Source organism: Dipodomys ordii, unplaced genomic scaffold (genome assembly GCF_000151885.1).
Source record: "Dipodomys ordii isolate 6190 unplaced genomic scaffold, Dord_2.0 Scaffold67, whole genome shotgun sequence".
NCBI classification, from domain to species: domain Eukaryota; kingdom Metazoa; phylum Chordata; class Mammalia; order Rodentia; family Heteromyidae; genus Dipodomys; species Dipodomys ordii.
Genome location: NW_012267283.1, coordinates 2203385 through 2220126, shown reverse-complemented (window position 1 = coordinate 2220126; position 16742 = coordinate 2203385). Strand labels below are relative to the sequence as shown.

Genomic DNA, 16742 nt, shown 5'->3' with positions numbered 1-16742 from the left:
CCACTTGAGCCACAGCACCACTTCCGGCTTTTTTTTCTTTTTGCTTATGTGGTGCTGAGGAATCGAACCCAGGGCCTCAGGCATGCAAGGCAAATGATCTGCCACTGAGCCACCTTCCCAGCCCACAGTGACATTTTTCTTTTGTTCCTCAAACTTAATCCTCATAAAAGAGTACTCAACTTCCCTCCAGATTTCTCTGAGACTTAGAGGAAGGAGGAACAGGGTAGCTTATATTCTTTCTAATTTTTTTTCCTTTTTTTTATTTTATTTGTGAAGATACTGTACAGAGGGGTTACAATTACATGGGCAGGATAATGCGTACATTTCTTACCAAGCATTGCAGCCTCGTCCTTTTGTTTACCCTTCACATCCCTTCCCAGTATTCTTTCTAATTTTTAACTGCAGATATTATTGGATACATAAATGTACATATAATATATACATATATGCAAAAATATGTGTATATTACATTTAATTGGAATGTCATAGTAATATACATGTATAATATTATGAATCCACAAACATATGTTTGCCTTGCCTCAGTTAATTATTACTACAATAATGCTAGATAACAAACTCCTCAAACTCATTGGCTGGCTTAAACCAAAAGTCATTTCTTTTTGCTGACACTTCTGTGAGTAGGCTGGGCTCTGACTTAGGAGTAGCTGTTTTTGGCAGTCGTGGAGCCAGAACTCTGGGCCTGGGCGCTGTCCCTCAGCTCTTTAGCTCATTCTTGAGCCACAGTGCCACTTCTGGCTATTTTCTACTTAGGTGGTGTTGAGGTATCCAACCCAGGGCCTCATGCATGTGAGGCAAGCGCTCTACCACTGAGCCACCTTCCCAGCCCCCTTAGGAGTAGCTTTGACTGGGCAAGTGTTGTGACTGTGGGCTAAGCTCATGTCGGCTCTGAGTTCTTTCTGAGGACCAGGTCGAAGGACCAGTTACCCAGAGAAGCTCTTCCCTTGGCAGAGGCAGAGCTGAAAGGGGACAAGCCCACCCATGCTTATGCCATGTCTGCTGATACCTCATTAGCTAAAACAGGTCACAAAGTTAAAGGACGAGGTAGTATATCCCAACCACTAGGGGGGCAAAGCAAATCATGTGGTCAAGATCCACATCAGTAGGTTAGAAAAAATCTGTACCATTCCCAAGGGGCAAGGGGGCAGCAGGAATAGTTCTTAGAGTAATGTCTGCTGTTATATCCTAAACATCTGCCGAAGCTCCCTGTCCTTTGAAATTGAAATGAAGTGGGCTCAGAACCCAGTGGCCAGTAACATCATCCTATCTCTGTAGAAGCCCTTCATGGCGTTGAACAGATTCAGATACAAGTCACTTGGCTGTCTCTGTTTTCTTTGTTCCACATTCACATTCCTCTCCTCAACTCCCCCACAAATTATTTTTTTCTTTTTTTTGGGGGGGGGTCTGGTCGTGGGGCCTGAACTCTGGGCCTAGACGCTATCCCTCAGCTCTTCAGCTCAAGGCTAGCACTCTACCACTTGAGCCACAGCGCCACTTCCAGCTTTTTTCTTATGTGGTACTGAGGAATTGAACCCAGGGCCTCAAGCATGCAAGGCAAGTGCTCTACCACTGAGCGACCTTCCCAGCCCCTGCCCCACAAATTATTTACATAGATGTGCATAGAAAGTTGTGCTGAACATTTGGGAGAAAGTTGTTTTCTTTTCTATTTTCCCTGTGTTTATATCTTGATGTATGTAGCTTGGTCTTCTCGCCTCTGGATTGTATTTGTCTGTCAGCCCTCCACACGCACAGGCTCTCAAGTCAGTGTTGGCTGAGAATTCTCTCCGATCTCAGACTCCTGAGATCTGATAGTCGCATCTTCACTGGTGCAGCTCTGTGTGCAATGTACTTCAGCTTTAAAAAAAAAAAACTCACTCAACGTCTGATTATTGAACATTGTGTCCTCCTCTTGATGAATTTTTTAATAAGTTTTTTTATTGTGAAAATACTGTTCAGCGGGGTTACAGTTACATGAGTAAGGTAATGAGTACATTTCTTATCAAGCATTTTTGCCTCATCCTTTGTTTTTCCCCTACCATCCTCTTGATGAATTTTTAATCTAGTTGCTGACTTAATACGGTATGTTGTTATTTGAGAGTAAAATAATTCTTTTGTGTGTGTGTGTGTGTGTGTGTGTGTGTGTGTGTGTGTGTGTGTGTGTGTGTGGATTGTCCTATTTCATTGCAGGATGTTTAACAGCATCCTGACCACTATTTGTTTGATGTCAGGAGCAGCAGTGATACTCTCCTTGAGTTATGGACAGCCAGAATAACTCACCATTGCCAAATATCCCCCAGGAAACAAACAAACTAAAAACCATACTGGGGTATATAACAGATTTGATAAGAGCTCTCTGCTTATCACATATGCATGGGTGGGAGGGGGGATGGGGGAAAAGAGTATTTCCTGGTAGTGAATCTCTGAAAGCCTTAGGAAGCAGAAGGCATCTGAGCTGAGACCAAGAATGGTTTGGGGTTTGGGCTGAGTTTCCTGGAGAAGGGAGAGCACACTAGGTCAAGTGAACAAACAGGAGAGGAGACCTTTGGATGAGCTAAATACCCAAGCTAAGAGAGGTGGAGGGTGGGGAGGGAGGCTAGATAGGTCTAGGAAGATGGCTGAGTGCTTTGGGGTCCTGCAAGTTGTTAGGACTTCCACTTTCTTCTCTGAGTGAAATGATACATCTAAGCTGTGGCCATTTGGAGGAGGTATTTGGCTATAGAATTTGACTCTATAATATCAGTAATTGCTGTAAGGTTTCATCCACCCGATGTTTAGTTTCCTGGCACCCAGGAAGGAACTGAAAAAGGTCTTTGAAGGGACACAGTGTCTCCTTAAATCCAAGTCTATATCTTAGTGAGTACCTCTCTGAAGATTGACTCTGAACTCTCCATCATAGATGTAAATCCAAGGGCTTGGCAACCAGTTCCCAAGAGCGGCTTAGAAGACAGGAGAGGAGAACAAGGGCCTGGGTTGGTACCTGCGGGCATGCACTACAGCAAAGCCTTCTGCATGAGCAGGAGAAAGGGACCAGAAGCAAAAATAGGCTGAGCGCCTGAGGCTCACACCTGTAACCCTAGCTACCCAGGAAGCTGAGATCTGAGGATAGTGGTTTGAATCCAGCCTGGGCAGGAAAGTCTGTAAGACTCATCTCCAATTAACTGCCAGAAAATCGGAAGTGGTGGCGTGGCTCAAATTGGTAGAGCACTAGCTTTGAATGAAAATGAATAGTGAGGGACTGAATGAATAAACAAATTCAAACCAACGAGTTCAAGGCACAGCAGTCTGGTGTTTCTCCAAAAGCAGTAAAGAAACGGCTATATCAGAGCACCAACTTGGTATGCCAATAAATGTAGAGAATATTTACAAGGAAGGAATGAGAGATACTGTAGGTCCTACACGGTCAGGGTTTAGCCACCATGGTTAGAAGCAAGGACCAGAGTTAGGCCTCCTGGCATGCATCTTTGTGTGACAAATGTACAACAATAAACTAGCTACTTAACTATGTCAAGCCTGAGTGATCCCATTTGTAAAATGGAGACTCCTTATTCGTTGGTTGATTGGTAAAAGTTAAAAAAATAATAATCATAGCCCATGCAAACATTTCGGGGCATAGAGTAAATGATTAATAAAAGCTAATTACTATTTTTGTTATTTCACTAAAAGAATACAGATGCTGTGACTGCCCCCAAGTCATAGCTGTAGTTGCCCTTCTTGTACATTATTTTGTTTCTTTTTTAAAAAATGTTTTGAGAACGGGACCTACTACATAGGCCAGGCTCAAATTTACCTTCCTCAGCCTTCCAAATGCTGCAATTACGGGCATTCATTCACCACCATGCCTGACTCTTCTGGAATATTATTGAAATCTCCTAAAAGTATTGAAACTTCCTTTTCTAAAACTATGTGCAATGGCTATAAATATTGAGGAAAGTTCTAGAAGTGCTCAGGCAGTTGCCTCTGTCTCTGCCACCTCCCTTCTTTTTTGGCTGAAGAAGCCAGGAGAAATAGTCGGCTCCCTAGATTTCTTAGCAGTATCTTTCCTTTCAGCAAGACTTTCTTCCCTGTGGCCATCCTAGAGAAGAGCAATTATTCTGAGATTGCTAGGAGAATGTGAAGTTTTTCCTCCCCATGGTATATCCTTGTGTTGTATAAATATAATCTAACTCTAAATAAGAAATGTCACATAAGTAGTGCTGGAGGGGGAACACCAAAACGTATTTGAGAATAATAGCCATGAACTAGCAGAGGTAGCCCTGGGCTGTTTTTCTTAGACCAATATCCACCAGACAACAAAGACAGATATAAAGGATGCTCTGTAATGTAAAATTGGCCTGGTTCCTGAGCATAATGTAAAACTGAGACTACTAGGAAAGTAAACTTCCCCATCGGGAAGGAGCTGCAATTTTGCAGAATAGTAAAACAACTTGTCTTTTGTTTGTGTATCTTTCAGGCTGGAGCAGGAAATACAAACGCTTGAATGTGAAGAGTCCCAGATATCAGCCAAAGAACAAATCATCCTAGAGAAACTAAAGGAGACTGAGAAATCCTTCAAGGACTTGCAGAAGGTGAATAAACCAAGTAGAATTTCTCTTAAGTCACACCCAAGGAGCAAGCCTCAGAAAAATGATGCCAGCTGGAGGCTAGTCTGAACTACATACTCTGTGAAATGAGGGCAGGCATATGAGGCCCGCTTGCTAGCCCTGAAACCAAGAGTAACCTGTCTGTTCTTTCTTGTTTTCTCTTCTTCTTCTTCTTCTTTTTTGTGGTACTGGAGTTTGAACTCAAAGCCCCCTTGCCCAGCAGGCACTCTACCACAAGAGCCACATTTCCAAACCCTTTTCTAACTTTAGTTATTTTTCAGATAGAGTCTTCTAGTGTGGCCTGTGGCTAGCTTTGGATAACAATCCTCCTCCCTCTACTTTCTACATAGGTGTGCTGCCATACCTGTCCTTAGGGAGGTCTTGTCTTTGTGGGGGGGGCCACCTGATCTACTGGGAGACATCAAGAAGACTTACCAGCTAGGTGCTGGTGGCTCATGTCTGTGATCCTAGCTACTTAGGAGGCTGAGAGCTGAGGATCACGGTTCCAAGCCAGCCCAGGCAGGAAACACTGTAAGACTTTTACCTCCAATAAATTACTCAAAAAAGCCAGAAGTGGCACTGTGGCCCAAGTGGTGGAGGGCTCACCTTGAGCAAAAGAAGCTCAGGCACAGTGCTTAGGCCCACAGTTCAAGCCCCAGGACTAGGGGGAAAAACAAAAAGACTCATTAAATAAATCCCATTTACCTGCTGTACATATCCCCCTGCCTCATGGAAGGTCTTCTGTTGGATTGAAGAATTTTTAGCCCAATTTCTATTAAACATGAAGCACATTCCCAGTGGCTTTAATTATACTTAGCTTTGTGAGTCTTTCCTTTATAAATGGCCAGAGTTGACACTGTATCAAAAGGACACAAATTCTAAGTAGAAAGAATGTGAAGACAAGGATTTTGCTACCTGAAAAATGAGTGATACTACACAGTAAGGAGCAGGGAATCTGTAAGTCCCCTGTCTCCTTAGTACCCCAGTGATACAAACACTGTCCATCAGGAGGCTGAGGTCTGAGTTTCGAGGGAAGCCAGACCGGGCAAAAGAAAGCACATGAGATTCTTACCTTCAATTAATCAGAAGACAGCCAGAATCGAAGGCATGACCCAAGGGTCAGAAAGCCAGCCTTGAGTGAAAAAGCTAAGGGACAGCTGAGTTCACAGCCAGCCTAGTGAAATTGTAAGAGGGGATTTTCCTAGGATCACTTCTCTAACATAAACACGGCTATTTCCTGGGTCATTCCAATGCATCTCTCAATAAATTGAAATTCGGTAAAAAATGGGAACGGTAAATACTTAACTGTTTCTCTAAATTTGTGGGTCCCAATCGAATTTCCTAGAAGACAACTGAGTATGGGGCTTTTCCAGCACAGTTCAATGTGAGGCCTGGGCCTGAGGGAAGGGCAGTTAAATGGGTGAGGGATTGATTGTGTTCCACCTGTGCAGTAATGCTCTGCCCTGCTTTTCTTTCCACAGAGCTTCTCCACTGCGGATGGAGGTAAGTGCGCTCCGCCCCATCTATGATGGATATTTTCCTCTTGATCTTGTCTGCTTAGCGGGTCTCATTCACATAGGCTTACCAAGAGACATGACATATGACTTGGTAAGGGAATTGTAGGCATGGGGCAGCATGGCAAGGCCCAGGAGGCCCACATTCCTGGCCTCACTGCCACAACTGTTTATTGACTTGCTCCTTCCATTAGTTCTTGAAGGCTCACTGCCTGGGCCTTTCTTGAAAGCAGCTCAGCAAAGATCTGTGCTGAGGTCATGACCAGATTGGAATCAGGCACCTTGCAGAAAGGAGCTGGGTTGTCCTGGTGACTAGATTGCACCACACATCAGATCATTCAGTGTTTAGGACATTCTTCTAAGGCCTCTGGTGTTTTCCTTTTTCTTTCTCTCTTCCACTTCATCCCTTCCTTCTATCCCTATTTCCCTCCTTTCTCCCTTCCCTTCTTCTTCCCTTCCTCTTTCCTTCTTCCTTCCTGTCTTTCTTCTTTCGGACACTGGAATTTTTTTGACCTGGGGGAAGAGAATCTATGACAGTTCTTGCTACAAGAAAAACAAGTGATAGAAGAAGATGAGACTTGTAGAGGAGACACTTGTTTTGAATTTTGAGGGTGGAACATGAACTAAGGGGGTCACCTTGGGGTATTGGGGTGTTGTATGAAGAGAACATGTGTCCACCTGGTCAGCAGGAATGCACCACTGGGTTGTACTGGGGATGGGATACTGACCCACATGCACCCCACATACTGAAGAGATCATATTGTCACATTCCGTATGGTTCTCTCTCTCTCTCTCTCTCTCTCTCTCTCTTTCTCTCTCTCTCTCTCTCCTTTGCACACCAAGACCTTGCCTGGACTTCTTTCTGATAACTAGGAGAGAGAAGGGACCTGAATTTCCACTGAGTTGGGGGTGTGGGGTCGTAGTCTGACATAACAAGCAGAATGGAAAGTACATTATACACTCTCACCACCAGCCCTCATCGTTTGCACCCTGAACTGTCATTTTGCCTTCTCACTGTTTTCCCCTGATTCCTAAGCATTCATAGAGGTTGAAGCATCTTAATCATCACTGATAGGGAAGAAAGTTGCCCCTGACTCCATCTTCCGTGTTTGGGAGGATGTGAAATTCTTAGGGAGCCCAAAAAGGGGTTTTCCTGGTCTCACCTGCCACGCTGGCTTTTGATTCCTGCCACCTGTGGTTCTTACCACAGTACACCAACTGGGAAAGAGAAGCATCTGAAGGAGAGAATAGAACACATGCTTCCAAGAATGCAATGAGGGTAATGAAATAGCCTGAGGGTAAGAAGCACATCCTACTTGAAAGATTCTAGGCTATTTTTTTCATTCTTTGTTTCAAAAGCTTAGTGCTGTCAAACTCTCTTAGAATCTATCAACGGTTGCTACTAAGCATTAACAAGAAATTCATATAGAACAATAATGGCTCGGGAAATCTCAGTTTCTGAGACATTTCTGATTACACCATCTAGGTCTGACTTAGATTGCTCTCACTGTGTAGATGCTACCGATAATCAACCAAGCACCGCCCATGTAGGAGGAGACAAGAAGGTTTGGAAGTGCTGCTTGTTATCCCTCATGTTGGTCTATCATGTTGTTATCCCTCATGCTGGACTTTGGACCACTCCCTAACGATGTATTGAGGAAGATTCCCTGGCCATTTTTGTGCCACTCTCCATTCGCTTATCTCTTAGCAGAGGACAGATAGCCCAGCCCTCCAAGGAGCTTGTAGGCAGTAAGTGCTGGGGCGGGGCACCTGTATCACCTTCTCATCTGTCTGGAAACTGTCTGGAAACTGTCACCCAGAAGAGACTGAGACATAAGTCCTAAATCACAAGTGCTTTTAGGTGCTGAATCTATCTGTGGCTCTTGCTATCTGTGACCTCCAGTGATTCTATTATGCATAGAACTTACCAGACATGCAAGAGACTAGACTATGAGCTCTTACTTGATCTTCATGGCTTGAGCTTCCATCTTGCCTGAATGCAGAAAGGCAGATTCTCCGACACCACAGATTTTTGGAAATTATCCTTCTAGTCCCAGATTATTGCTTTGTCTTCCTATGGACTGCTGTCACCAAACTGCCTCTACCTTTCAAGACTGGCCTCCCTCAGACTGTGCTCTCGCTCGTTCTGCCTTGTTTGATTTGAGACACATCCTTCCGTAGCTCCCCACGTGAGAGTAGATGCATGTCTGCAATCTAAGTTCAGGAGTCAATGGAAGGTCAATTCAACAACATAGAAGGTAATTTTCAACTTCAGACATGTGGCTATTCTCAGAGCTCTTGATTCAAATCCAAACCCATCTGCAAGGGTCTTCAAAGGCTTTTTTGCAGTCGTCTTCCAACTCACCATCATTTCAAAGGTCTGGCTTCATTTCTTATAGCAATATGCCCTTCAACCATGTCCAGGATTCAAACTAAGGACATAAATACTGAGAGAGTGAAAGTAGCCTGAAATGTTTTCCAACCCAAGATCTGCTTGCCAAATCCTTAGACCCTATTCATTCTTCCCAAATGGTTGATGTGGAAAAGTTCATTCTCTTAAAGGAACTCTACCTTTTCTCTAAGAATATAGTGACCTGCTATCAGTATATTCCGATGGCTTAGGCTCAGGTGAATTGGTGAATGATCTGGTTGGTGCAGAGCATCTATTTATAGTCCTCTTCAACAGGAAATTAGAAAAAAGAAAGAGAGAAAACTGCCACTGCTACAGCAGTATCAACAGGAGTAAAAAAAAAAGGGGAGACAGGTATGGAGATATGGAGGAAGCAGAGGCTACAGAACTGGTGGGTGCTGGGAGGAGGAAAAGGAGGAGTTAAGAGCGCCATGAGCATCACTTGTAGCCAGTGAGCCCAGCGTTGTAGTGTAAGAGAAGCCGGTGAACAATGATACGGGTTCCACTGGGGGCATGCTGGAAGATACGCTGTGCACAGTTAGATGTCATCACTGATGAGTTCCGGGATTCTTTGACTTGGTTGTGATATATGGAGCCCAGCTCTCCAGAATCTTCCTACTTCACTTTCCCACTTCTCCATGGAAGATGCCCAGATTCTTCTTGACTTACTCCAGGGTTTCCTTTTCTCTTCTGATAGTGTAGTATGCCTGCTAATGTTTGTGCAAAGCGGAAGGCCTCCCTCCTTTGCACAGCAACACTTCCTGTTGCTATCGGTCAGCAAATGGTGAGTTCACTGAGTAGTGTTTCTGTCTGAAACCTAGCCTGAAGTGTTGAACTCATGGAGTAAATTCTGGAGTTTGTTTCAATGTGAATAAACTTGGTCTTTTGAATGCGTAGGCACATCCAGCTCCATTTCCAATTCAACTGTACTATTACACAATTTTTAATATGTTGTTCCATGTTTGGTCAATCTCAAGTTGTTAAAGCCTCTTATTGTCACGTCTCCTTCTTCTCTCCACCCTCTGAACTCATTGTCCTAGACTCTAGAACATTCTGATGACTCTTCCCATACCCAGAGCAGTTCTGAGGCTTGAGCTCTCTGGCCAGGATCCCTCCTGCCTCAGCTACTCTGCTGAATACGAGTCACTGGGCAAATGCTGGGCTTTGTTAACTGTGATCCTCCTGTTCAGCAGCCACCTCAGCAGTCCATTGTGTAGGGAAGACAAGCTGCTGTCTCGACTGTCAACCCATTGGGTCTCCTAACACTGAGCCCAATTGTACTCCCTGTTCTCTGCTACCAGATATACTAAATTACACTTCCTCCCAGCTCCACGACCTGTCAATCCTCTATTCACCAACAGTAGAAATGTCGCTTGAGAAGGAGGGGACCAGCAGAGCGGCTGGTAAGTCCTGGGGAACACTTTGGTTTTGAGACCAGGACTATCCAAGGGGCTTTCTCTGAGCTTGATTAATGACATGAGTGCTCTGATATTCTTATCTCTGGAGCCCTCTCCTTCCTAAGCCCGACCTCAGATACAGCGTGTACAGAAGCCACACAAGGTTGGCACTAGCCCTGGATCTCACTGAAGACCAAAGAGAAGGGAATTTTGAGGAAATAATCAAGTCTTTTACTTCCAGCTTCAGGAGACTCTTGTGATTGTGATTCTGGTCTTTGTAGCTGTGTTTACTCTTAATCTGCACTGTGCCTTGTATTTTCCTTATTGGAGTTGCACAAATTGAAGCTAATGAGACAGAAGCTGGGTGGAGAAGATTTTCAAACATATGAGTTCATTGCAAGAATCCTTTGGGAATTGTTTGTATATTATGGATATATATTTCCAAGTCTCCTCAATCTTGAAATTGCTTCTTAGTTTCTGTGGTATATTGGAGGGGAAGGGTTAGTAGCAAATGAAAGACTATTTGTTTCTTGCTAATTTTCCTGACGATGGATCCTTAAAAATAATACATTTATGAAGATAGAATTCAAAGGCAGCCAGGCAGCCATGCACAGATATGTGCTTCTGAAATCAGAAGGATACAAGCAATAAGTCTCTGTACCAGAAATACACTGAGAATCAGGGTTTAAATAGAAAAAACCCCACAAACATACACACATACAACTGGAATCTCCTAAAATTGCACAGTTAAGTTTTGCACTATCTGCTCTAGGTAAGTTTTTGTTTAAAACAAATTGAGTAATGACATGTATACAATTGAAAAATTATTAACATTTGTGTCAGTAGAAATCTTTCCTATAGGTCAACCTGAATATTTTTATGAGGGAAATAAATCCCTCCTTATTTTAATATTAGAGTAAAGGAAAATCAACACAGCTATCATATCTGTCATGTTCACAGATTAAATGTACATGTCTATATCTTAGCATTAGAGACTCACAGACTCACATACAAACTCACAGAATTCTAGGGATGAACAGAACTGGCAGTAGTATCTGGCCAGACCTGGGCTGGATCTGTATATTCCAGGATAGTTAGATATAGAATGAAGGAACTATAAACCTATAAACCAAAGCTGTACTACAAAGGACCCACATACTCCACATACTGGCAGTCATTTATACTAGGGGGCCTTTTTTGTTTTTGTTTGGTTTGGTTTTCTGGGTAAGTCGTGGGGCTTGAAATCTGGGCCTGTGCGCTTTCCCTCAGCCCTTCAGCTCATAGTGAACCACCGCGCCACCTCTGGTTTTCTGGTGATTTATTGGAGATCAGAGTCTCACGGGCTTTCCTGCCTGTGCTGGCTTTGAACCTCGATCCTCAAATCTCAGCCTCCTGAGTAGCTAGGATTACAGGCGTGATCCACCAATGCCCAACCAGGGGGTCTTTATGAGTGCGCCAAGATATACTTATGAAGTCAACTTGGGTATCAGCAATGGAACTTACAAACCTTCCCACTTGTTTAACTAGAGACTTGGGTGCTGATGACTTGGTAGTTGTGGGTAAGCAGCTTCCCAGCTCCTCTCCACAAGTTCTTGTACCTCAAAGGACATGTGACGTGATCTCATTAAGAAGTCAGCCTGTGGATGGGGAAGGACAGGGTATGTGAATTAATCTTAAAATCTAGGAAAGGAATTTGAGCAGCACTGATCCTCAAGGAATGTAAACTTCAAGAGGATATATTGATATGATCAGTGCTGTGTAAGGGAGATTCCATATACTACTACATCCTCACCCTTTATATTTGAAGATGCTGCAGATGAATAGAGAACCAAACAGCAAATGCATTTTTAAAGTGTAATGTGATCGGAATCTCATTTACATATATTTTTTCTACTTTTATTTGTTATTTGCATATGTGCATCTACTGTGGAAATACATGCAAGCAAAGTTATGCGAGAAATCAGATTTCATGTGTTAACTCCTTTGTCTAGGCTGCCTTTTGGAATGGGGAGTTCAGATTCATTATCAACCATGGCTAATAGTGACTAGAATGTGTGTAGCATACCCACCAATGGCACTTATCATTAGGATTCTCTTGGACGTAATCCATCTTGCTTTAGGAATGTCGTTTGGGAAATTTACACAACCTGAGGACTGTTTGTATGGCACTATAATGACAGACATTCTGGTGGCTTGGTGTTTTAAAGGCTTAGATTCTATATCAATGGACTTATATAGAATCATTGCTTTTCAGAAGCAGGAAGCCTATTCCAATCCCTTATCTAAACACAGAAGCCCTGCTTTCGCTGTCACACATTATAGTCATGCCTCTGTGACAAATCTCAACCTCCTTTCAGACTGCCTACTCTGAGAGTTGGTTCCAGCTGTTGAAATATACTTCCTGATGGAGATATTATTTGTCTGTCCCCATCTTCCACCTGCTGGTACTTATCCTGCTCCTGGAACTGCTCAGAACAAGTCTGTTGTGAGCTTATCTTCCTAGATCCTTACTTTCCCCCTAAGGCTAAGCAGTGCCCAGCCTCTTGTGCTTATCCTAGGTTGATGGGATAGCTTTGAGACACTCTGTATCACTCCCCACTTTGTCTCTATTCTTCCTAAAAGGTGGTGCTCAGAGCCATCCAGTGTACTCTGAGGCAAACCAATCACACCCCTCTAAAGAAAAATAGTACATGACACCATAGGCATGTAGCTGACCCCACGGGTCCTGTGGCCTTTAGTTTCCATTTCTACAGTAGAACCTCAGCTTTGGTGGTACAGTTGCTCCTGCTCAGCCTCAGCATCTGTCCCAAGCCAAGCATGGTATCTGAATACTCCCAGTGGAAACACGCAGTCTGTCCCACCAATTGTTCCAGTACTTTTTCACCCGTTCACACACACAAACACAACCTACAAAATTCTTTTATTTCTGAACCAAAAGACAAACATAAGAGTGAGGTATGCACCTTTCTGCCTTTTGTCAACTTGAGATGACTGATCTATTCTCATTGGATTGTCTCTCCGGAGCATTGGCGGTCTCCATACCAGGTAGGGAAGATGGGAAGGAAGTGAGGACATAGCATTTGAGGCACTGAGCTCTGGTGTTGTCTCCCATTTCAAAGAGCAGTCCCCCCACCTCCCCATCCTGTGTTTACATATTGTATTTCTACATCTGATTCCATTGGAAGCAAGGGTGTGAATGCCATCTCACATCTAAAGAGTAGTCATTGTTTTTCACCCCTTCACTGATAGAAATATTACATGTTGGAACCAAAGGTAGTGTCTCGTGGCGCTAGATAGCTGTAAGTCAACACTTACAGGACATGATCACTCAACCAGTAATGGGTTCTGGTGATTGCCCTCACCACTAAAGCATATTTTTCTCTCACTTTCATGGGAATACAAGGTCTTTGTGATGATCTAGACATACTACATACTAATCTTTCTAGAGATTAGGCAAATCTTGAACGGCAATGAAAATGAGATTCATCTGTATTGTTTCTGTCTGATTATCCCATACCAGTACCAGGTAGTCTCTTTGAAACTTAATTCTAGAATTTAGCAGCCCAGGCTGCCACACTCCTTCTGTGGAGTTTAGAAATTCTTCCTTGTTTGGGGGATGTTTAATTTAATTTTTGTGCCAGTCCTGGGGCTTGAACTCAGGGCCTGGGTGTTGTCCCTGGGCTTTTTGTGCTTAAGGCTAGCGCTTTACCACTTTGAGCCTTAGCTCCTTAGAGAGAAGAGTCTAATGGACTTTTCTGACCAGGCTGGCCTTGAACCACGATCCTCAGATCTCAGCCTCCCAAGTAGCTAAGATTACAGGCATTAGCCACTGGCACTTGGCCCTCATTTTTATTATTTTTCTTTTTGTGCTGGTCCTGGGACTTGAACTCAGGGTCTGGGTGCTATTCCTGAACTTTTGCCCAAGGCTAGTACTCTACCACTTGAGCCATGGTCCTGTTTCTGGTTTTCTGGTAGTTTATTGGAGGTCAGATTCTCACGGATTTTCTGCCTGGGCTGGCTTCAAACCACCATCCTCAGATCTCATCCTCTTGAGCAACAAGGATTACAGGAGTCAGCCACCAGCACTCAACTTCTCGTTTTTATTTTTAAAAGCAGAACTTTGAGTAGTCAGTCTGTAGCACCTTTCCTGGCACCCAAACTCTTGAAATACAACCAACAATAAAGGAACTGGGACCCTGAGCCCAAAGCAGTTAGAGTCTTCTTAGTCATGGGCACTTGGTGACCTTCTAGTGTTCTCTACTCATCAGAATTTCACTCATTTCCCAGGGATATTCTTTCTGGCACTTTTCAGTCTGGCAGCTATTTTTTATGACCAAAGAAGGATTGAAGCAAAATCAGATATGAGAAGCTGGGTTTTGTTTTTGTTATTCACCAGCATCATGGATTCACCAACTTTTTTTAAACAATGAAATTGTATTATTTTACAGACCTGGAGGTTTGAAATCCAGGCTCGTGTTCTTGATGATGATATGGGATCCTTGTGAGCCCTGTGAATAAGAGCCTATTCTGTGCCTTCTCCTTGCTACATAAAGGATCGTGTAACTTTTATTTAGCTAGTTACTTTTAGTAATAGGATTTTTAATTGATACACGATAATTATGTATCTTCATGGGGTGTAATGTGATAATTCAATATATGGATACAATGTGTACTGATGACATCAAGATAATTAGTGCTTACATCTCTGTCATTTTCTTGTACTGAGAACCTTTGAACACCTCTCTTCTAGCTCCTTATCATATGTATGAGAAGTTATTCGAAGCTAGAGGCATCCTACCATGCTGCTGTGATATACTAAGGTATTCAATGAAATTTTAATCACTGGCTTTCCACATGAAAGGGAGAATCCACTCTGAATTTCCTCATTTTTATTGTTTATATCAGAACAAGCAATTTTACATGTCCAACATTAAGAGCAGCTTGACCATACACACACACACACACACACACACACACACATTATCTTACGATCAGTGGGACAAGACTACACGTGTGTGTGGTTTTATTCAATAAGCATTCACATTGTTTGTCCATCGGGTAGCAGGTTGTAGTGCCAGCTACTGGAGATTCCTTACTGGATGATTCTAGCTAAGCTTCTTCCTTAATGGGTGACAGTCATGATCTGCATGGCTACCACTCTTCTGCTATTCTTCACACACCACTGACTCATGAACTATACAAGATGTTCATATCACTACAAAATACTAAAGCCGTACATATGATACCCGGAAATGGGGTGTGACCTGGGTAGGATCTAGGCCAGAAAAGCACTTTATATGGGCCCTGGTCCTCTTCTCATGCCCACAGAAAGTCGAAGGAAAAGCCTATGTCAAGTGACAGAATTAACAGTGATGGAATTTATCATCCGTCGTCTGGGATGCAGTCTTGTTTTGTATGTTCTTGGACTGATTCTGAAATGCAATCATGCCCATTGTTCTCTTCCTTAACTGTATCCTGCTTCCTCTTCTGTTGACGACTCACAGCCCTAACAGTTGCTTTCCGTTTGCAAAAGGTAGAAATAACAGGGTACAGGAGCTGGGAAGGTGGCTCAGTGGTAGAGCATTTGCCTTGCATGCATGAGGTCCTGGGTTCGATTCCTCAGCACCACATATGCAAAAAGAAAAAAGCCGGAAATGGCGCTGTGGCTCAAGTGGTAGAGCGCTAGCCTTGAGCTGAAGAGCTGAGGGACAGTGCCCAGGCCCAGAGTTCAGGCCCCACAACCGGACCCACAAAAAAAAGAGAAATAACAGGGTACAAAGGAGGGTATATGAGGGCGGGTCCTAACTTCCCCTGAGAACTATCCCTCTGAACTCCAGAGCTCTGGGGCCACAGCAACTTCTCTTCTTGAAACTCACACCTTTGCTTTTTGGCAGGTATCTTCTCCAAGGGCATTACACTCTTCTCCACACTTGACTGTTTTTAGAACCTATATGCTAGAAATATCAACCCCACTGAAGCGCTTTACTCCTTCAATAGGGTCCCCCCCCCCCCGATCAAAGACCTACAAGGGCATTAGAACCACACCGAGGAAAGCGGAGGGTAGCCGTGAAAAGCACCCACCACAGCAGTCATCGGTTATTTATTCTTCATTAATAAAATGAATATGTCACTCAACTGTCCCACTAGGTTACTAGAAGGAATGTTTTATCTACTCTGCTCTTACTGATGTCAGTGTGGAATGTGTACAAGTCGGCTATTAAATGTATCATTTAATAAAAACACATTTCCAAACTCCAGTCAGTCTAGCAACGAAACTTCCATTGAACTGCCTGGTGTCCTTTGGTCCCCTTCTCCAGATGGTTCCTCTTGGAGATTTTGGAGATGTTTTCTTCATGTACTTTTGCTTAGGATCATGGAGCTCCTGCAGAGGCTCTTTGGCTCTTTGAGGGGCACTCCAGAAAGGCCCCCTCTTTGAAGGAGACCAACAAGAGGGGAGAAAGATAAAGAGAGTCTGAACACTGGTAAACATATATTATATATGTGTATGAAAGTAACATAATGAAACTCGCTTAAAATCATTTTCAGAAAAAAGAAGAAAGCCCCTATTTTTTATTTTCTTATAAGATGAGCAAAAGTATGAGTTCCATTTGTCCCTCCCAAGCAGAGTCTTCAGGTTCCTCTAGCTAGGTCGGCCTGAGTGAAGCTTGATGTCAAAGGAGAACTGGACTGTTCTTGGTGGTTGAAGATGAAATCATACAAGAAGAAAGAGGTTTTGGGCACCAGAAAACATAAGAGGTTTAAAAATTGTACAGATGCAGGGGCTGGGAAGATGGCTCAGTGGTAGAGCGCTTGCCTTGCATGC

At 43.4% G+C, this 16742-nt stretch overlaps 1 protein-coding gene across 2 annotated transcripts in view; it reads left to right on the top strand.

Moving 5' to 3' along the window:
• Positions 1–16742, top strand: part of Akap2 (A kinase (PRKA) anchor protein 2) — a 244840-nt gene that overhangs the window by 33405 nt on the left and 194693 nt on the right. For both annotated transcript variants that reach the window (XM_013023286.1, XM_013023287.1), the window contains exons 3-4: positions 4469–4583; positions 6080–6101. In XM_013023286.1, the coding sequence (XP_012878740.1) occupies positions 4469–4583; positions 6080–6101 (137 nt within the window). The remainder of the gene's footprint in view (positions 1–4468; positions 4584–6079; positions 6102–16742) is intronic.